Here is a 21,913-nt window from a genome sequence, read left to right on the forward strand (position 1 = left end):
TATAGATGATGACTTCTCATATGCACTGTAGGGACAAGATCGCACGATAGTTTCAACAGTACTTGGTAACCAGCTAATTCTCTTGTGACTAAGCAGTGACTAGTCTTTTTTCAGATGTGCATGAATTCAATTTAAATAAAACCAAGCAACACTTCACACAAACATTTTAAATTTGGTTTTTAAACTCATAAACCCAACATTTGTGCTTACCTTGATCCCAACAGTCAAGCACTGTGACCAAAGCACTACGTAGAAGATCAGTCCAAGCATTCTGACTTTTCTCTGCTTGAGCCATTGGAGAAGACAAGAGTCCTTTAAGAGCTTGTAGAGATGCAGCAACTGTCAGACGTAACTGGCCATCTTGCAATTTCACAGCAGTTTGTTTAAGTACTCCAATAATTAGGTACAAAATAGTAGGAAGAACTGAAACACTTCCTGTAAAACAATGCAAACTAATTTAACAGAAATCTAAAAAAAATGCAGGTACTTTTAAAATTTAATATTTTATATTGAGGTAGTTTTCTTGGATTCTCTTTTTTATTAATAATTTATAATTTTTAAGCATATCTATGAAGAGAGGCACTGGTAATTTAGAGAAAAGATTTGAAATATCATGTGGCCTGCTATAGCAAACAGGGAGTCAGACTGCTTAAGTGAATTTAAACCTTTTCCCCCTTAAAATTAGCATTATATATCTTTTCCTCGATGATTTTACTACATGAAGTTTAGAATTATGTCATATTCAGAGAAAAGCAAGAACAGAAAAATCAGAACCACTAAGGAGGTGGTTCTCATGGAAGAGAAGCCATGAAAGTATATATAGTAGCGTATACAGTATATACTAGTATATATACTATACATATCTACTGTGTATATATATATATACAGTATATGTATAGTATATATACTGATACATAGTAAATTCTTTGTATATACTACTACATAGAAAGAAGAAAACAAAGTATAAGCATCTAAGTATACTTTGCACATGAAGACAATACAGTGAAGGAAATTAATGGGGGTAATTTCAAAACTGGCAAGAGGAAACTTCTACTCAATGATGTGTAGTTAGCTAAAGATGCCACTGCTCTAGGAAATCACTGAAGTCAAGAGTTTAGTAAGAGTAATAAGGACTTCAGAATAAATATATGTATAAAACCCCCCAGAACTAAAATAGAAGCTCTAAAAAATATCTTGGAAAAGAGAAGACCTAAGGAGAGAAGCGGATTGTTCCTTAGGCTACTGAAGAGATTTTCGTGTCTGAGAATCTGATAGTTGACCAGTCATAATGACAGAGCACTAAAAATATTTTAAAATTCACAGGAATAACGTGGCATAGCAGTTTCACTTATTTTTATGTCTTGGAATCTAACAGTAATCTAGAATTCTGCATATATTGGAGGCAATCTAGAAACCTGCGTACTTATGTGTTGCTCCTGTCCTAAGTTAGGACTCAGCAAAGCACAGAGTTAAGCATATGGGTTAATATGCTTATTGCATTCCCTAATCAGCAAAATGCTTACGTTTTTAAGATTTTAATACACTGATGTTCATGAGAGGCCTGTTGAATAATGAGGGTCTCTGACTTACGCACAAGTATTTTTTGAAGCTGAGGACATGTATTTTTGAACAGCTGAGACTTTAGTGTTGGAATTCAGTAGGAAATTTAGGTCATGAACATCATTTACTTGCAAATTTTTTTATGCACACATATCATGACAGGGGCCTGAAGGAAGAGATGTGGCAGTCACAGGAGTGTAACTTCAGTTACCTACTAAAGGAGAAAAAATTATGCAATTCCACAGAGGAATTCTCATCTCTTTGATTATGTCAGCTGACTTTTGGAGCTGCTTCCTTATTCAACTGACTGTATAAGCAAGCTTCAGCTCCTCTTTTTAGTCACCTGAACCAAATGCTTAACTTCTCTCACATTCCCTGTGGTCTGATCCTGCAAGCTGTTTGCTAAAGATGAAAACAACTACAGTGAGAAAAAAATCACAGATTATTTTTCACACAACATAGTTGTCCTCAGATTGAGTGGTGCGATGTGTATTTCCTTTCACTTTGAACTGATAAATTAATGGGCTGCAGATGGAAATGAGAAAGCAAATCATCATCTTACAAGGATTGCAAGGGCTGCCAGCTACTCCATTTGGAGTATCATATTCCACATAGAAGAATAATATAACAGAAAACAAATTTTAAAAAAAAGAAGAAATTTTCAGGGGTGGTAAATGCCAAGAATTTGCATAAGGTGTAACAAAAATACTTAAGGCAGGAACAGAGTAGGACAGAAATGGTTTATATGTGTGGCTGTAACAGTACTGAAATATGTATGAATATGACATTGAGGGTTGGTGGTGGGGCACCATCTTAAAGTTTGGAGTGAATCCAAAATGAATCATGGGTAAAAGTCAACTAATCTGAGAATTCAACCGTAACTCCTTACAGCCATTTCTTAATGTTCAAATGATGGGAAGGTAACATCACACATTTCCCTTTTAAATTTATGTCTGCATTATAGATTCCAGAATAGACAATTCAAGTAGAATATAATCATGTAGCTGTTGTTTACTACCCAGTACAAAATGAATCTATTAATTGCACTGCTATAGGGTGGGAGGAAGAGAGAAACTACTCATTTAACTGCTTCAGTTTTGTAACTTGTTTTGCAATTTGACAGTCAAAAAAAAAATTAGAAAAGGAAATTGTCACAAGCAAATCAACAAAACTTGCTGCCAGATTTAATCAGCTAAGAAATTAGGTAATAACAAGGGGACAGAAGGGCCTGATATTCTTTCATTAATCTTTTCTTGTGATGAAATAGCATACCTTCAGGAGAGCAGACTGCAGGAATATCAGAGAGAATAACTAATGCCGCTGCTACCAGTCTGCTTCCATCTTCTGACAGTAACAGATGTTTTCCAGGTTGAACTGCAGGGCTACAAGTTAATTTAGGGTTGAGCTGGGGAAGCTGTCTGACAAGAATACAAACACACAGCTCCAGTGTTGCAAAGACTAATGATTTCCCAGGCACCAGTCCCCCTGTGTCTTTGCCTTCTCCAAATTCTGGTAATGTTTCCTTTTCTGCAGCACCATCATCAACTGAAAGAAAAACAAGGAATATAGCAGAAGTCTGCAGGCTGTGACTTGTCTCCAAAAAGTTTATTTCTTATGACTGTTTCAGCACCAAATTATAATCTCGACACATATGTATGTGCACGGGTATGTATTCAAAATTCTACTAGCAAACATCCATTCTTCCAAATAAGCAAACTATGGAGTGATTGTCAAAAGGGAAAAGGGTGCGCAACAGACTTCCACATACAACATCCTAAGGCACCAAGCCAATATGATGTCACCTGATACAAGCACTTTGATTCTTCTCCCAGTTTTTTCCTTTTAGAAAGTGAATGCTAGGAAGTTACAATCAGAGTAACTACTGGAACCTGGCTTGTAACAGCTGTGTGTGGCAAGTCTGTCCATTGCTCAATTGCAGCTGACCCCAGCTTTTCACTAGGACTCCTCCCTCCCTGACACCACCCAGCTGCAGTTTCTGCAGTTTTTCTCCTCACTTTCTACCCTCTGTTCAACACCTAAACTACCTGTTATCCATCATACCACCTGAATTTCTAATGTCAGGAATATGGACTGTCTTAAGTAAACTAGAATTAGAATCTAAATGTGAAAAACTTTAATTAAGATGCATCCTGGAATCCAGTTTTCCAAGAAAGAATTGCTTTAACCCTGATAATAGGTACTCAAACATCTCATACAGTACTGTACCTTCTGCACTTCTCCTCTTTTCCTTCACATGTTCCTGAGCTGCAAAAAGAATCAAGCGAACCACTTCAAGGGCAGCAAGCTGAATATCAGGTGATTCTCTGGTCAGTATCAGTCGATGCAAAACATTCAGCAGCTCTACACCCAACTCCTACAGCAAGAAAAACATCTAATATACCTTAATTTTAATGCAGGAGTTTTAGGAACTTGTTAGTACTTGTTACAGCCAACAGTATTACTGATTGATCTCACTAAGGAACACAATGTAATTGATACAATCATAGGAGTTGGCATTTTCTTCAACATCCAGCTCCTAGCTCCCAATAACAGCAGTCCCAATCAAGTCTCCCAACAAAATACTTATCATAGTAATTTAAGACATAGGGTACTTAAAACAACTACAAAACCCCCAAGTAATCTTTATCTTATGGCTTCTTAACTCTTGAAGGTGGGGACACTACATTGTATCCCACCTACACTATGTGCCATTTGCTTGGACAGAACATCAACAATCAGCAGAACCTGGCCATGTCCACAGGCTTTATCACTTCTACTGTGTTAGACAATTGCATGGCACACAGGATGGTATAAACTGTAATTTAAAGGAAAAAAAAAGAAATTTCAGATTACTACTTCTTCTTAGGATCACCATTGTGTAATGCTTTTTTTTCAGTTTTGCCTTTTTTCTTTTTTTAGTATCACTGCTTTTGTCCAGTCTTCTTTTATCAACTTTGATTTTTACAACAGAATTAATTCAACCATGCCTTGTCAGAGAGAGTAAGAGAACTCTCTTTTCCAGAATTTTGTCTTTACCTGGCTCTCATCCTACTCATCTAATTATGTCTTCCTGATGAAATGCCCTCAAATTCTCTGCCCCTCACCTTACAAATTCCACACTGTGCTCTTTTTTATGTCCTCCCTCTACAGCTCTGGATTTGGGTAAAGCATATAATTTACCTACTACTTTTACACTGAAGATTCCTGGAAATACAAGAGAATGTAGAGACTCTTCAGACTAAAACTATGCCTTAATTCTGGGGGGCATTTGGTCATTATGCATTACCTGATCACCACCTATTTTAGACCTTGGCCATGGAACATCGAAGAGTGCCTGCAGGGCATGTAAGCAGGCAATAATGTTCTCCATTGCTGCATCTGATCGAGGAGAGCAGAGGAACTCCACACTAATTCCTGTAAGCATCAGAAGAAAAAACCCCATGTGTGCTTGAAATTTTAAGAAGTAATTTTTTCGACTACTAGGTAATGTCACAGAAGGTTGAGCAAACATAGAAGTAGCATTTTAAGTGAATTCATCTCCTATTGCTAATAACTCAGGGCAAGAACTCTATTTCCATCAAAACAATGAAAGAAACTTCACCTTCTAGACAGTGTAAGACCCAATTATAACTGGCTATTAACATAAATAAAACCCCAGCAATTTCTGAATAAAACACTGAACATGAGGTCCAATGATCAGACAGGATAATTCATAATGAGTATATAGCAGAATATTTGCCTAATCACTCTGATTTATGTAGTAGAAGGAAATGGTAAAAGTAATAGTAGTTCACAAACTCTAAGGCTGGGGCTTTATCTTTTCATTTAAAAAAAATGCTGAAGATGCCAACTACCGCAACTACATAACCAGCAGTAAGTAAATTACATGAAGCCTAAGCTTGCAAACTGTAGAGCAGATAAGAGCTATCTTTTTTCTCAGCTTTCAGGACACCTCAAAATATTGGAGATAACAGTCATATAAACTGGCAATCCATATTCTCAGTCCAGTTGTACGGCTGTAATTCCAAAATGTGTGATGACTTGGGAAACCAATCAATGTCCACTAAACAATGGCTGTGCAAGAGAAAAGTGGTTTTAAATTCTTTCCATTTCTCTGTAGGGAGTTAAAATTAAAATGTTATTTTATTCAAAAGCAGAATAAACAAGCCAGATGCCCACAGTCAAGTAGGTGAAATTTGATGCACTAAGCAGTAGAGGAAGCAGGGAAAATGAGCAGCTTTTGTATCAGAGGTCCCACTTTTAACTGAGGGAGCAATAGATTTCAAAAGTGAAATGGCTCTCTGCAGAAAGACTGGGATTCAAAAGAAGACATATGCAATAAAGTCATACAAACTCATTCCAAAAAGGGATTACAAAAAGAAGGATACAAAAGAGAGACCAAGAAAAACATATAATCAGAAATGCCTAATTTTGTAAATTTAGAGAACTGGGACTAATTCAACTACCTGATTAGCTTCTGCAGTAGTGGAGGCTTAACAGAGCTTTACGTGAATGTAAGGGAACACTTCTTTACTGTGTGGGTGACCGAGCACTGGCACAGGTTGCCCAGAGAGGTTGAGTCTCCACCCACAGAGATATTCAAAAGCTGTCTAGACATGGTCCTGGGCAGCTGGCTTTATGTGACCCTGCTTGAGCAGGAGGTGGATAAGATGACCTCCGCAAGTCCCTTCCAACCTATACACTATTGTGTGATGTAAAACTGTACTTCAGTGAAACTAATCCATACACTCTGTAACTGTACTGGTACAAACACCATAAAATCCTCCCTTGAACTTGCATGTTTATGAGCAGAGCAATAAGCATTTGTTTAGGGTTTGTTTAGCTCACACTGTTTTTTGTACCATATTTGGGAAAATGACTTATGGTTTTCTCACTACAACTTAAAATTCTTCTGACTGTATGTTTTTCCGAAAGATGTGATATTCAATGATGCAGTTGAATTTTAATAATTAAATATTTACCTGCTAACAGTTTTTTCTAGTAAGAATTATTTTGAGTTACAGCATCTAGGCAGATTATGCACTCACTCACTAACCCAAGATAAGATGAAATCTGTCAGTATTCACATCCTCAGGAGATTTCACCAAGGGCCTGGTAGAAGAATCTTGACACATGGTAGTTGGGGTAACAGGTCTGGAGAGATTTGTAACTCCTTCATCTGGATCAACAACAATGAAACCTGTGCTAGTAAGCCATAAGGCTGTAGCATAAAGTATCAGCGCCCAGGAGTTGTAGTAATGAGGTCTGGCATTTTCAATTGTCTCTGCTGTATAAAATGTACCACCTACAAGAAAAGGAATCAGTTTTAAGACATTAATTTACTTTCAACTACTGTATTTTCTCATTCTTAAAACAGGATTGTGTTTTATGTATGACTTTTTTTTAAAATGTTTAGTATTAAAATTCAGGCCAATGAGGGTACTTCATTTAGATTTATTTGGACAGAATCCAGTAGATTACCCATTTCTTCTTTCAACCATAAAATTAGCCAACAAATAAGAATACCAAACCACTCTTCACATCCATGAAACCTCTGTTCTCAAAAGCAGTCCTGATCTTTAAATAGGTCCATAAGTAGGATTATTATCTATACAATTTAATCTTACTATGATCTTAACACAAGTCGGTTTGCTTACAAGGGACTTATGAAAATACAACTCATTTGCCTTTTTACCTTCAGCAGGTAGGTGTGATGCATATTCTGGAGGCAAAGTTAAGAGAGCAAAATCCTGAAGTGCAGCAAGCCAGAGCTTGCTCAGTGTTCCAAGATCTGCCTGTACCAAGTCCAGAAGTCCACTGGCTGAAAATGTTGTATCTCTGTAGCTCTCTTCTGAGGAGTTTGCAAGTTTTAAACATTGCTTGTGTGTATCACTTTGATTTTTCTGCTTTTCAACTGCAACTATGTAAACCTGTTGATATATTTGGATAGAGAGTTACAAATATTAACACTTGGAAAACTACTGTGATCACTAGCACGACTGTTGAGCAGGCATGAGATTTCCTAAATCTATTTCTGCTTCAAGTCCACTAGGCATGGATGAACAAGCACTCTAAACATTCTGAATCCATTCCCCAGCTAATCATGATGGAAGAATCCCCAAAATGGGAAAACTACTAAAATTCCTACCTGCAATTAAGTTCCCTGCTCTTAAAAATTAATATATTATTTGTCCAGTTTCTGCTTCCAACCATCAAACCCTGTTAGAGCTACAAGGCTGAAGAATTATCAAATAATATACCTATAATAATGATTTGGAAACAACAGTTAACCCATTCCTAAATATTTTTTTAACTGAAATGCTGTATGGCACTTGAAACTGACTTCTCAAAATTATGTATTACTTCATGTTAGCAGTAAAGAATGAAAAGTACAGTCTTGCATACTTTGCAAACTTTGGGTGTTACCATCTATAGGTTAATTTCCTAATGCTAATTTCCCTAGGTATCTCTCTGGTTATCAAAAAGATAGAATTGAGAATGTTTCAGACAAACAGCCCTTTATAGTATCTCCTAAATGCCCCTGGAGGGAAGCTCTCCTCAACTACAAAGGACACATTTAGATGCAACAAATCTCGTCAGCTTTGTTGAGTACTAGTCTCCTGCAATTATGATTTCTGTATCTTTTTCATGTTTGCTAGTTGTGGTGGGTTGTCCCAGACCAGCAACTAAACACACACCAAGCCCTTTTCTCACACCTCCCTGCAGCAACAGGATGGGGGAATTCCTTCAACTTCTGTAAACAAGAAATAGGTAAGATTCTAACAGAGAAGGAACTGCCTAGGGCTTAAGTGAAATATTTGTAAATTACAGGTCACAAAAGCTTTTAGGAAGCTCTACAGAGTTTGCTTTGAAGAATTCTAGTGATCTTAATTATAGGCTGGAACAATCTACAGATCTTCATTTCTGACAGTTGAGCCTCACGTCTGGTCTGAATTTTGTCCTGGCTTCTGACCAGCGAAAGGTTGTTATATGCTATAAAAAACCTGTTCTTTGTGTAATTATTTTAAATTGATCACAGTACTTTATCTATTTTCCTGAACAGATTAAATAAACCGACCTACTTAAATCTCTCAATGTAAGTACGTTTTCAAGACTTTTATTCCCACCTGCTAGCTTGTCTCCAATGGATTTCCTATTTCGTCAATATCCATTCTCAAATATGCACACAAAACATTGGCATATTTTTCTACAAATGTTCACATAAAAACTATCTATTGCATACTTTCTCCTCCAAAGTACCTTCCTGGTTATACACTGAAATATCATCCACCTTCAGAGCATGCTCACATTTAGCTGGTTATCAACCATCAGCATCCAAGGCCATCATCACTACTTTCTAATACATATCTTTTGGAGGTGGTGTACACGGTCCACACTTTTGACTTTTAAATATTTAACCTTGCATTTACACATATTAAAACAGGTATTCACATGAGCTGACTTTAATTTAAATAAAGCAGTACTGAACTGACAATATTAATTGAAAAGATCTATTTCCAAGATACAAAATGCCAATAAACAATGAGAAAAATGACACCAATTTAAAATGGTACCTTGAGTGGACCATCGCCATAACCACTTACAACATACATTTTTAAATGAACTATTAGAATATATTAAGGAATTCATATTTTTAAGTATGAGTCGTTATTCTTAACGTATAGTATAATAAAACCAGTTTAATTAGCAGTGCTTTTGTCAAGTTTACGAAGCTCATGTACTTTTAGAGGTAGAAAAGCAAAATGATGGGTCAGCACCTTCTATTTAAAGAAGCATGTTAGAAATTCCTGAAAATTCTGTCTGAAAGGTTCTAAATCACCTACCAGATATCAAGACTAATACTGCAGAGCTGTTACACTAACCTCTGCCCAAGCCTTTAGGACAGCTAGTACTTCCATGGTTGAGGTGCTTTCATTATATTGATGATTTTGTGCTTCTTTTCCAGCCTGCACTTTGAGCAAAGAGGACACAAGCAACTGGTGAACCCTTCGAAGGTCATTAAGATCACTTACTACACCACTTGCTATCCAGGCACTGCATACCTAGTGTTGCAAAACAGAAACAATGAGGAACAAGAAAAAACCACCTGTGGATACTCTTTTTTCCATCTGTAAAATTATGAAAACCAGATTTAATTTCTACCAAGATACAGTTGCTCTCAGACAATATCAAATGTTAAATGACATCACAGTTTAATATACTTAAATAGTGAAAACCAAAACATTAGTGGGGTGTCACAAACAACAGCCAAAACATCAACCGCTACAAAGTCTTTACAACCGCTACAAAGACTTTAAAGTGACAAAAATCTTTGTGTTGTCACAACATAGAGGTGACATTATTTTTTGTGCATGGAGGATTTGAAGTTAGAGGATTTATTTCCTTCTTCTTGTGTTGTGTATCACGCAAAAAAAAAAAAGTATTTCAGAGGGTCTATTACCTAAGAGACTTCTGACTTTCAACACTTGCCTGACATGCTTTTGCTGTGACATTAGGAGGAGTTTCGGGAGCAAAGGCAGGCCTAAGTGCTGCTCCAACCTAAAGAGAAGTTATACAATATTTAATACATAGTGAACAATCAACTAAATACTTACTTTTCATAACCAGACTTTGTTACAGTTTTCCTTTATAAAGCATAGTTCCTTAGTCATTTTTTCACAGACTGTTTCAGTGAGATTAAAGAGCAAAGAAACAGTTAAGACCCTCTAAAGCTGAGATTCTATTTATGGAACTTCTGAACAAGATTTTAGGAAGTTGTTACTTAAGCCCAGAAAATTTATATAACCTTTTTCTGGATTACTATGATATTTTTAAGGAAAAAAAATTGATTTTTAACAGTTTCACATCTCCTAAACTTATATGAAACAGCTGATGAGATCTGTGCACAGTATTAGCAGAAACACCTTAAAAGTACTGAAGCTTAAAAGGAAAATGATCAGCTTTACTTGTGACCTGCTTGATGGTTTTAGACAGCAAGGACAGATGGCTTATTTTTTTCCCTTGATAGCTTCAGACTAGACCATAGCACTTCTTTCCCACAAAGGAGTGCCAACAAAATAGAATTATAATGGCAAAAGCAAGATCAAAGTAGGTTAGGATGTCTTCAGTGTCAGGATCTCCCCAATTCTATGAGAGAAAGTGATCTGACCTATTCAGTGCCTGCTAGAAATTGAAGCTGTATGAAGCTTAACACAGCTGTCTGTCATATTTAACCCAAGTGTGGTCTGGAATGCAAAATGACTAGGACATGTTTTCTGTAAATCTAAACCAAGACTTAACTCAAACAAACCTTATGAGTACAATCCACATTTCTACCTCTTCTAGCTTATTTATTGGCCAAGATCTCAAAATGTGATGGCTGCTGTGCAAAGGCTACTTATTTCTAAGCTGAGTTTAAAATTATAGTTATTCCTAATATTTCTTGCGATACTTTCACACCCTGAAACCAATGCTTTCCGAAAAAACCCCACCAATGATCTATTTTGGTTTTGTTGTGTTCAAGAGGGGAAAACGATGAAACCTGAAAAACTTCGGAGCTGAAAAATTATATGCCAACTGAAAAGATGATTTCTAAGGAAGTTAAGTCTGAAGACATTAACAATACTTCAGTAACAAAGTAACTGAAACCCAGCTCTGCACCTGCACACTGCAAATGCAAATTTCTTTTAGTAATCGACTGTAACTCTAAACTTTCCTAAGTTATTAGCAATGGTGCTTACATTGGCTTGATATTGCTCCAGGATTACATGACCTGGAAACTCTGGTTCTGGAACAGCTGCAAACTTCCGAACAACAGTTTGCAACGTTTGAAGCCCAGAAAGACGAAGTTGATCACTGTGATCTGTGGCAGCTATGAAAGCCATACGGACCAAGTCAGCTAGATGCAATACCAAAAAGTCATCTGAAAACAGAAATTAAAAAAGCAAAATAGTTTTATTAAATTTAAATTTATACATAATGTGTTTTATAAGACTGTTTCAAATGTTTTCAAAATGTATATTTTACACTTTACCCTAACCCATATCAAGGATTCACTTCCGGCAGATTACACATACATCAATTTTACTTGGCTACCTTATGTTAGCTATCTAGTCTGTTTTCCATTTAAATATTAAAAAAAAGTACTTAGAAGAAAGTATAAATATCTTTATGCATGAGACAGATTTTCTAAAAAAGAGTGTTGAGGAAAACACCTCCACATAAACATAGAGAGGTACTGAAAAATGGCACTGTGTTTCTACTGGTGATTATGCAAATTATAGAAAGAAAAAAAGTGGCATTTTTTTAAGTCATACTCCCAGATACCAAACTGCGATGTTGTAGGCTGGTGCCAGCTATCACTTGTGACTGCCGGTGCTTATTCAGAAACAACGCCTTCCTACACATATGCCATAGTACTATAACCAGGAAACTGAGTGTAAATGCTGCAGTAAGATGACATTCTTTTAGCAAATAAAAATTCTCTATACTTTAATGAATACAGGCTTCCAATCAGAGTAATTAAAGGCTTCATTGATTACAAACAACAAATTTATGATTAATTTCATTAAGATGCAAAGAGCTAATACTTATTGTAAACATACTTTGCATTCTATGAAATTCTTCCAGTGCTTAACACATACCTCTTGAATCACGTTGTTTTCTTTCCTGAGCCAAAGTTATGTCAAAATGTGCACTGCCTGCATTTTCACACTGGCTTATAATTTTACAAACACACTCTGCAGCAAAAACTCTGGTAGACCATCGTGGATTTCGGAAAGGATGGAATCTGTCATCATTGTCAAACGTTAATACAGATATATCATCCACTTTGGCAGTTTCCTCTTCTTGAGTGGTATCTATTGATGCTACTGTATTGAAATCTGTATTTAGGACACAGAGGAAAAAAAACCAAATATAATATTCTTCCTTACTGTAACTGAAAACTACAGAAAGAAATCTCTTCAAAGTCTATATCTAGCCTCAAATGCAGAGGGACTTCCTTCAATCTTGGTATCTTACAGTAAATGTCAGAATTAAAATATAACAAAACTGTCTACATTTGGTTGATATTACTTGCTGGAAGACAAGATCAATACCACAAAAGTAAATTAAGAACTGCAGTGAAAGAAGCAATCCAAAAAACCCCCTTTTAATATGTGTGATGCATTAGAAGCTATAACTATTCCAAATCAAAAAATCTAAATCCAAGAAGTTTTCCTCCTGCACTGCAGGTAAAAGAATTTCCTTTACCCCCGTCAGTATTCAGCACAGTAATAATTTTGTCTGCTCAAGAGTTTCATTATGATACAATAGGTTTGCATCATTCCTATTACTAATAGAAGAACAGATCAGATTATTTTTCTTGCAGGTAATTGCACAGGACTCACAAGCTCAAACGTTTCTGCATTTCCATTTCTGGTAGAGAAATAAGTTAACATTAGGAGTATAAATCAAGAATATGAACAGGCAACACATCCTAAGATGTTTACAAGAACTTGTTCAATGGGGAAAAGGCAATCAGAAGAGAGAAAGGCATATTCCTCTGAAGGAACTAAGTTAAAGGATCCAATCTTTCAATATGAATGACGATTATACACTTTATAAATGGCAAACATTCAAGAAACATGAACACTTTCCCTCAGTGACATAGTGTACTGCTGCAGGACTTCCTCTGATAGTGTTCTCAACTACAGTGTATTACGACTTACCAGCAGAGGCAGCAAGAACATCTTTACAAAGCTTCAGCCAAAAAGAGAGCTTCTCAACTGCCATTGAAGTAAGCATATGAGTCAGAGTCTCTTTGATATCTTGGCACAATCTTGGATCCAATTCTTTGTCCAGCAAGCCCAGCAATGCCCCCTCCAGGCCTATTTCTCTGATGTTCACATCTGCTAAGAACAAAGTCTGTGAGCTGAGTACTCTACATAACAAAACTGCAGTAATGACAACAGAAAGCCCACTGAAGGTTGCACACAGGGTCTCTTTTGAACAAGTACTTAATAGCCCTAAAATATTTTTGAAACAATTATATTTTTCACTTTAACACTATAGCTAACTTACGAATACAAAAGAAACTTTGAACTTTTACAGAAACATATTAACAACAGGAAGAAAGTTAACCCAGCAAAAAATAAGAAGAATCCTACTCTGAATGTCACAGCATTACCATCACCACAGCATCTAGCTCCTGAAAAAAATTATTTCACTTACCTTACTTAATAAGATAATTCTAAAAGAATATTTTAACTTGAAATGGAAGTTAAAGCTATTCTCCAAAAAAGCACAAAAACAGACAAATGGAAATAATTTGTTAAATTAATATGACCAATTTTATTTGACCAATATTACAAATTTTAAATATCAGCAGTTTTTAAAAATGGCTATAGTCTATCTTTTCTGAGAATTTCCAAATGAGCTTGAACTGAAAGCCAAAGTGAAATAACTTTTTAACACCACTCACTCACAGAAAAGCACATGAGGATGAACTAGTGATCACTCTCAGGCCTTTTAGCAAAAAGTTAATACAAGAGCTACTGGCTAGATAGGCTTAGATTTCTCTGGAACTCCCCTTGCATTTCCTCATTTTCTCCATTTTATCATAATTTGGTACTATACAGACAACTGAGGTAGAAAATGTTTTGAGTCTAAGATTTCAAGAATGTAGCAAAGTTTTCACACCCATGGCAAAATGTGTTTAAAATTCACTGTCAATATGTCAAGCTCTTTGATCTCAAAACTTCAATACACTACCTGGAGTAAAATCTTCTTTGCTCTCTTTCACTAGTGCAACAGCATATTCTGATACTTCAGCAGCTTCTCTTTGCACAAGCTGACGTAAGCAAGCCACCACTGCACGTCTCAGTAATAAGTATGAGCTACAGAGATTCATCTGAAACATGCAAGAAGATACAGTAAGATGGCTAACAAACCTCTGTGGCAATACCTCAGTAAGGCTGGTATTTTCTGAACAACCACAGCTATGGCAAATCTGTTAAGTCAGTAAACACATAACTGATGCTCTTTTTGCTCAGCTTTTTTTTTTTAACCCCCAAATTAAAGGCTCTGCAAGTCCTGTAATCAGTTTTACAAACATATCAGAACTTTTAGCATTTTCTCTCCAAAGGCAACTTACAATATTGGTTTGGGGCTGGATCCACCTCTCAACCAATATAGTACAAAGATCCCCATTAACTTCAATGCCAGGTGACTCATGGTCTCAATGAACAATTAATTCTTTGATTACTGGGTATATGCATAAAATGAGCTTGAAAACTCAGCACAAGTCATCACCAGATGTAACTAGAGAAATGTCAGTGAAACCAAGGGTGAGAGAGTCAATCAGGCTTTAGTAAAAAAGAACTCCATGCATGAAAGGAACTTCATAAGAAAGGAAAAGAGAACACTGCTGCAGTTTCATTGGAAAAAAAATAAAAACTATATATTCAGTTTACATTAAATTATGTTTTAGAGAAGGTGAGAGAAAGGGTGAGAGTTACTGGTAAATGTATGACACTGAGACAGGTCAACTCTCCTGAGCAGTCTCTAGCAAAAAAGTTCATAGCACCATCATATTTTAACACCAACAGGCCAGTGTGTGGGTTATTTTACTGGAAAATACATGATCATAGATTCTCTATCACTGGAACAAGGAAAAAACACTTAAAAAACCCAAGACATAGCCTCAAGGGGTTTTTGTTAGAGTGGAGCTTTCTGTTATTTATTTGCTTCTTTCAATTTTAAGACAATCCTGAAGGGAATCCTAGAGATACGATAAACTAGCTGTGTGGTCAGGCAAGATGGCTACAACAATTTTTATGCATCTTCTTCTAAATTAATCTTAATTTATCATAAAAAAATTGTTCTCTACAACAAGCAGTTGTGTACCCTTAGCTGTTACCATCCTTAAATAGAGCTGAATGTCTTCTGCAGGAAAACCTTGCATTAGGCTGTGCTCCTCATTTGTCAGCAAGAGGCCAATATATGTTAGTCAAAATGACTAATATATATTAGTTAACATATGCTTAAAGAAAGCAACTTAAGGACAAAAAGAATAAGCACTACAGAATTTCAGCTTTGTTAGATTAACAAAACTCAGCTTCCTCTTTGGAATTTCTATGCATGCACATGAATCTACAATACTCTGAGTTACGTAATTAATACACAAAAAGATACACTTTCTGCATAATTCTTCTACAAGGAAAGAAACCTGACACACTTTAATTGCAACGTTAAAAACAAGTGAGACTTTTAATGCAACATTTATGCAAGCAGGCTACACATTCGAGTTGGACATGCATAAATTCCGTGCTCATTTTTAAAAGGGAAAATCAGAGGGCACAATTGAGGCTACCGAAATAACGCAAGATGCACATTTTTCATCTCTCTCATTCTCCCACATTCTAAGCAGGGGACAGGACTAAATAAAAGACATAAAATGCAAGCATCACATTAAAACTTAAATGTACAAACAGTTCCCTTTCTGTACTTAACACACTAAAAACAGAATTATCCCTCACCAAGCACATAAATGAAATGTATTCCTGCCATCTGCAGAAAGTTAGGAAGGCTCTGGTTAGGATGACAATAAAATATCACTTGACATGCTAAAAGAAATTACATTAAAATGGTTAAAAGGAAAGATAAAAGACGAAATAAAAACACCACTGCAAACTGCAAAAGGATTAACAAGGCACAGGGACCTACCAACACAGAATTATCCAACAAGATTTCCTGCACAAAAACAAACGACAACCAGTCATGACAAAACCAAAATAGGTATCACAGTGATATCAACCACACAAGGAGACTGTAACATGTAAATTCAGCATATAATAAAATTCAGAATCTTATCTCAAACATACCAAAAGCCTAATTTGCTTAGTTCATTTCTCTCATTTTTCATGTTGAACACACAAATTCCAATCCAACTGCCCCTAAAATTAATACTAAAACAGTACCAAGACAACAGGAGAGCATAGCTATTAACATTGTATACTTATTGTGTTTCAAAATATCTTTAATATCTTAGAGCTGAAAACTGGCATTCACTGTGTTGAGGAGTACTACATCATAAGCTTACACAGATAAGCTCTTGAGAAGTCTGTGCTCACCTAACTTAGTTTTAGAGCTAATTTTAGACATGATTAAAAGCACACAATTTGTATTCTGCTGGAGCCAAGAATTCAAATAGCAGGATAAATATGCATTATTGTTAGAAGCCCCATGAAAGATCCAACTGACAAACAGGGAACGCTCTCAGAAGCTGAAGAATGGAAGCTAGATAATGACAAGCACATGTACACAATATAAAAAAAACCAAACCACAAAACATGAGCCAGTGAAGCAGTGAGTCCATTGCCTAAGTCATGTTTTACTAGTGCTGGCAAAGTCACAACCTGAACTGTTTAAATACACTGGAGACCTGAACCATCCCGTGCTGTAGGGGCTGGGAAGACAAGTGGAGGAGGCAGCTTGCAGCTGCCTGCACAAGAAATTCTGTTAGCATGCCTAATGAGGGAAAAACGAAATAAAGATGGACAAGAGGGAGGAGAGAGAGGAGAGGGAGGGTTATGAGAGAGTGGAGGGAGGTAAGAGAGGAGGTGAAGAGGAAAGTGGGGGGTAATGGCAGGGAAAATGAGAATTTTAAAAAGGCAAGTTTGAAGGCACAATTTTACAGAATCCTTGGGGAAAGAGGGTGGAGAGAGGAGTTGGTTCAAATGCTACTAAAAGAAGTAAAAAAAAAATTTGTTTGCACATTTGTTTTCAAGATTTTATGAGTGAAAATTCATGTTTCTATAGATGAAGGGGAAAAAGATTGCTCATCTGACCTCAGGTTCTTTTTCTCTCCTGTTTTTCTTCCCTAAATAAAGAATGCAACGGTGAATATTGCATGATCTAAGGCCTAACTTTTGCATGCTACCTCCCCTTAAGACTTCAAAATACAATGCAAAGGAGGACCATCACACCTTGTTCTCCAAATTGCAGACATTTAAACTCATGAAGAGTAACTAGCTGAGGGCTACCTTGCAAATAAACAGCACAGTGAAGGGCAGACTTCAGATCCAATAACTTATTCTGCTTCCCTAATGAGATGGTGATTTAGTGGGTGGAAACTACACAGACGGATGTCGAGCTTTACAAATGCAGAATTCTGCTTGTGCAATTATCTTCTCACAGACCTGCAAAGCACACACTTGAACCTTGTTTATGACACTCTTCAGAGACATATCGACATTTACTGAATTGTCAGTGCCAGCAACATTGGCAAGTTCATTAGAATGAGAAAAGGTCACCCATGTAAGGCCACTGACTCTGGTGGACTCCCCTCCCAGGAAGCCCACAACAGTTTCTGGGATAGAGGGGAACATGCACAGGTGCATGAACACACACAATCAAGCCACGACCCCTGCTTCTGAATTGACTAATTTAATATTATGAAGTTCATAAACTGCTGCATGAAGTACTTTGAGACAACCTGCAAAAACAATAAAAATCAGTAATATTACATAGAAAAAGACAACTCTGTCATTACATCCTCTTTATTAGTAGGTACTTAGTATTAGTTAGAGATAGAAGCAGACCGTACATGGACTTAGAAATGCTCCCAAATGCTACCACATCCTCCAAGCAAGAGATGGACTGACATGGTTTGTTGTCATTTTATCAATGCAAGAAGAACTATGTTTTACCCAGAGAAGAGAAAATAATTGTTAGTGTATGTTAAAACAAGGAACACTTCAGATTAGTTCCAGCTCTTCTGAAACTAGCATACCCATGTGTATCACAGTGTGGGGCAGAAAAACCTACTTCAGTTTTTCCTAGCTCCCACAATCATGTTTCCAGTCCAACTAAATAAAGAAAATGTAAGGAATCTAAACCTTAAACAAAATTAATATATGTTCAGTATCAATACACAAGTGCTACCCAATGGAAGATGTGAATAAGAACTGTGCGGAAATAGATGAGATTAAAACAAAATCCTACCACATCTTACTGTCTGGGTTTTTCTGTCTCTCTGACTAACAGTGAGACAAGATGGTCTTATTAAAAAAAACCCTCCAAAACCCTCCAACCAACACCCCCCTAGCTAGCGCCCCCAAATCCACCAAGGCTAATAGCCACCAGAAAACTACTTTTTTTTTTTTAATAGAAGTAAGTACTTCAGAACAGCAGCTATTCAAAGACAAAGAGATACTGTGTGAAAACAAAGCCCCCAAAAAACCCCAGATCCCACCCAGCAAATAAACTCCCCCATCTCTTTGTCAAACAGGGCTGAAAAAGTCTTGTTTATTTTTTCCAAAGACCTGATTTGACTATTACTTATGTAAGTGTTAGAAATTTTTATACTGACTGCCAAGATGTCAGAACACTGAAGCATTAGTACCACAGAAATTACAAAACAGAGAAATCTACAATTTTTCAGCATCATGAAAAAACAAAATGAAACAAAACAATTCCCAGTAATTATACACAATTTTTTTTTAATCAATCCTTCAACCAAGACACAAGAAGCAGCAGAGGGAAAAAATTTGCCAACATAAAACAGCTGGTAAAAATCCAGCAAAAAGTTGTATTGAATGGTATACCCTGCCAGACAACTGGTCTTAATAAGAACAGCAGATTGCAATTGCAAGCAGTTCAGAAGGCCAAGATTTCTACAGAATGTGCTTGTCTTGTAAAGGGGAAGCAGGAACTGAGGAAAAAAATGAAGATATATAGAATACTTGCCTGTAGGAGAACACGAAACACCTCACGCCTACGCAGTGATCAGTTTCTCTGCTTAAAGGAACATCTGCATTTTTTAAGTGTTTATGAAAAATATGAACAAATTTTAAAATACAAGGAATATAAACTAGTAAATATATACTCACACAGAGGCAGGTTACAAGGTTAGACAAGTTGACGTGTCGAGGAGCAAACATGTGGAGCTGCTGAAGGCAAGAGATGGCTTGAGCTTGAACAAGGCAGTCAGGATTATCCTGCATCACTGCACAGCCCAAAAGGCAGGAAGTTCTTAAGGCTGACACTGTTGTACTGCTGCCTATATTGAGAATAAAGAAGGTAGGGTGTTTTTTTTGTTTGGTTTTAAAACATATCTATTTTTAATAAACCAGATAACCTGTCTTTTTCCCAAGCCAGCCACAATGTTCATCCTCCTAAAGGATGATCCTTGTATCTGTGCCATACTTTGATATCAATGAGTAGTGATCACATTGCTCTCTGGTGATTTAGATGCAAATTTTAAATATCTGCATCCTAACTAAGACATAGACGGGTACCTGACTCTTGAAATACGAACACCTTCTGTTCTCATGCTAGAATTATAAGATGCAAGAATGTAAGAACTGTAAAATGTAAAATTCATGTAAGAAATTTCAGCCCAAGGCAAGGCTTGGAGAACCAGTTCAAACAAAGGAGATGCTATTTTGGAAAGCTAGCAGTCATGTCATCTTGGTTGCATAAAGTCATGGCCTACGAAATACTGTCTTACAACTATGCAAAGAAACTTACCATCTGCTTACTTGTTACAGTGCAATCACACACATTCAAACAATGTTTAGCAATTCAGTTGCTACAGCAAACAAAGTTGACACTTTTTAATGTTATATACCTTGCAACTCAGGGCCCAGAGTGGTAATAAGTGTATTTAAACAGCGACCAAGGCTTTGATGAACTTCAGCGTAAGCAGGAGGCACACTCAACAACAACATGAGAACAAGAGATAAGGTAGGTTCCACATGCACATGATACAAGGGCCCAGCCAAATCTACTATTAATGACAGAGAGTGTAGTGCCCATGCCTGTAAAATAAGAGAAGCAGTCATGTAACGTCCATATGATATACATAAGACCTTTTAAAAATTTGATAGTTGAAAGTGTAATTCAGTAATGAAGTGTAATAGAAGTTGCACTTCTAGGTTCCAAAGGAACAAATAGAGAGGTTATACACAGAAACTTTATGAATCTGATGTTGAATAAGCCATTTTGAATATTTTACAAGGAACTGTATGTTGTGCAATGAAACAACCAGTTTAAATTTGTCATGGTTAATAAACAAAAAATTGAATGTAATAGTAAATGAGTTTAACAGTGATTATTATTCCTTAATTATATTCTATTACTTAAAAATTTCTTACAGCTCCTTGTGCAAGAAAAAAATTGTGAAAAAATACTAGAGTTGCTGAAACAACCAACTGCTGAAACTGTCACAGTTACATTGCACCAATGTCAACAAACAGTTCTTCTTTGTGCAAAGATACTGTGGAAAAAGCTTTAAAAATTCTTTAACTGATATTTAGACAAACACATTAAATACACTCAATGTCTCTCAAAGCTATTCTGACAGATAACAGTTTTAGCCACAGAGAAATAACATTAATTAGTCTTCAAAATTTCTTGCCTTACTCAAGAATGTATATCCACCAAGTTCTACAGCATTTAGGCTACAAATCCCTTTTATTTACTATATGACCCTTCAACAAAAAATGCTGTGAGGTAAACACTGTAAAAGAGACAAAAACTGATACCAAAAAAAAAAAAGAATCCCTCATCAACAGAAACCCTAGGTACTATCTAATCAAAGTCAAGATATAGGTGAAAGTGAAACTAATCAATCCCTAAAACATTAGGTACTGGTTTTGGTGAGCCTTATCAGTCTCACAGATCACTGAATAAGAACCTCCCACATCTCATCATAGTTCTTGCTATGGAAGATGCTGAAGGTGGATTTTGAGCAGGGACTGTTTTCTACATTGCCTTTGTTGCTCCAGCCATTACCTGTGAGGTATGCCTATGAGGCTGTGAAGCGTTATTCTTACAAGAAAAAGAATCTTAAACTCCAGAATATAATTCACTTAATTTGTAACATAACTTTTTTATATAAGTGACAAGTACCTGTACATCAGGAGAAGTACTGTCCTGAGACAAAGTATAAAGGATTCCAACACATGCATTCAGGTGCTGAGTAGAACCTATTCCTCCTAGGTACCTATACAGACATCCCAGAGCCAAAGAATGACCTGTTCTTGATACCACATCCCTAGCAGATTTAAGCCTATTAATTGAAAGAAAACTGTTAGTTTAATCACCAAGACTCTTACTACGTAATAAGCACATCTACAAATGAAATTTCTGGTATATAATCAGCAAAAAATTTTATTAGATACTATCATATTTCCAAAATTCTAAGTTCATGCATTGTCTCTTATCTGAAGAAAGTAACAAAATATTTTAGATACACTTAAATGATGTTGCTAGAACAGCAGCTGATTTAATTAATTTGAAAGTCTACATGCTTACTTAGATAGTCTTACATTAAGAAATACATGCAGAACTCAGGCAGTGCTTTTTC

General features: G+C 36.3%; 1 protein-coding gene across 7 annotated transcripts in view; it reads right to left on the bottom strand.

Moving 5' to 3' along the window:
* HEATR5A (HEAT repeat containing 5A) overlaps window positions 1-21,913 on the bottom strand; it is a 67,431-nt gene that overhangs the window by 7,659 nt on the left and 37,859 nt on the right. For 3 of the 7 annotated variants that reach the window (XM_082283779.1, XM_082283775.1, XM_082283773.1), the window contains exons 20-35: window positions 21,457-21,616; window positions 20,174-20,363; window positions 19,434-19,603; window positions 16,267-16,293; window positions 14,314-14,452; window positions 13,272-13,454; window positions 12,204-12,443; window positions 11,301-11,482; window positions 10,051-10,119; window positions 9,444-9,623; window positions 7,256-7,490; window positions 6,617-6,865; window positions 4,847-4,974; window positions 3,787-3,934; window positions 2,833-3,105; window positions 211-435 (exon numbers count right to left, since the gene is read on the bottom strand). In XM_082283779.1, coding sequence (XP_082139905.1) covers window positions 211-435; window positions 2,833-3,105; window positions 3,787-3,934; window positions 4,847-4,974; window positions 6,617-6,865; window positions 7,256-7,490; window positions 9,444-9,623; window positions 10,051-10,119; window positions 11,301-11,482; window positions 12,204-12,443; window positions 13,272-13,454; window positions 14,314-14,452; window positions 16,267-16,293; window positions 19,434-19,603; window positions 20,174-20,363; window positions 21,457-21,616 — 2,798 coding nt within the window. The remainder of the gene's footprint in view (window positions 1-210; window positions 436-2,832; window positions 3,106-3,786; window positions 3,935-4,846; window positions 4,975-6,616; window positions 6,866-7,255; window positions 7,491-9,443; window positions 9,624-10,050; window positions 10,120-11,300; window positions 11,483-12,203; window positions 12,444-13,271; window positions 13,455-14,313; window positions 14,453-16,266; window positions 16,294-19,433; window positions 19,604-20,173; window positions 20,364-21,456; window positions 21,617-21,913) is intronic. The other 4 variants (XM_082283776.1, XM_082283774.1, XM_082283778.1 and 1 more) reach the window with 3 other exon arrangements.

The sequence above is a fragment of the Coloeus monedula genome (assembly GCF_965178545.1).
Source record: "Coloeus monedula genome assembly, chromosome: 6".
Taxonomy (NCBI): domain Eukaryota; kingdom Metazoa; phylum Chordata; class Aves; order Passeriformes; family Corvidae; genus Coloeus; species Coloeus monedula.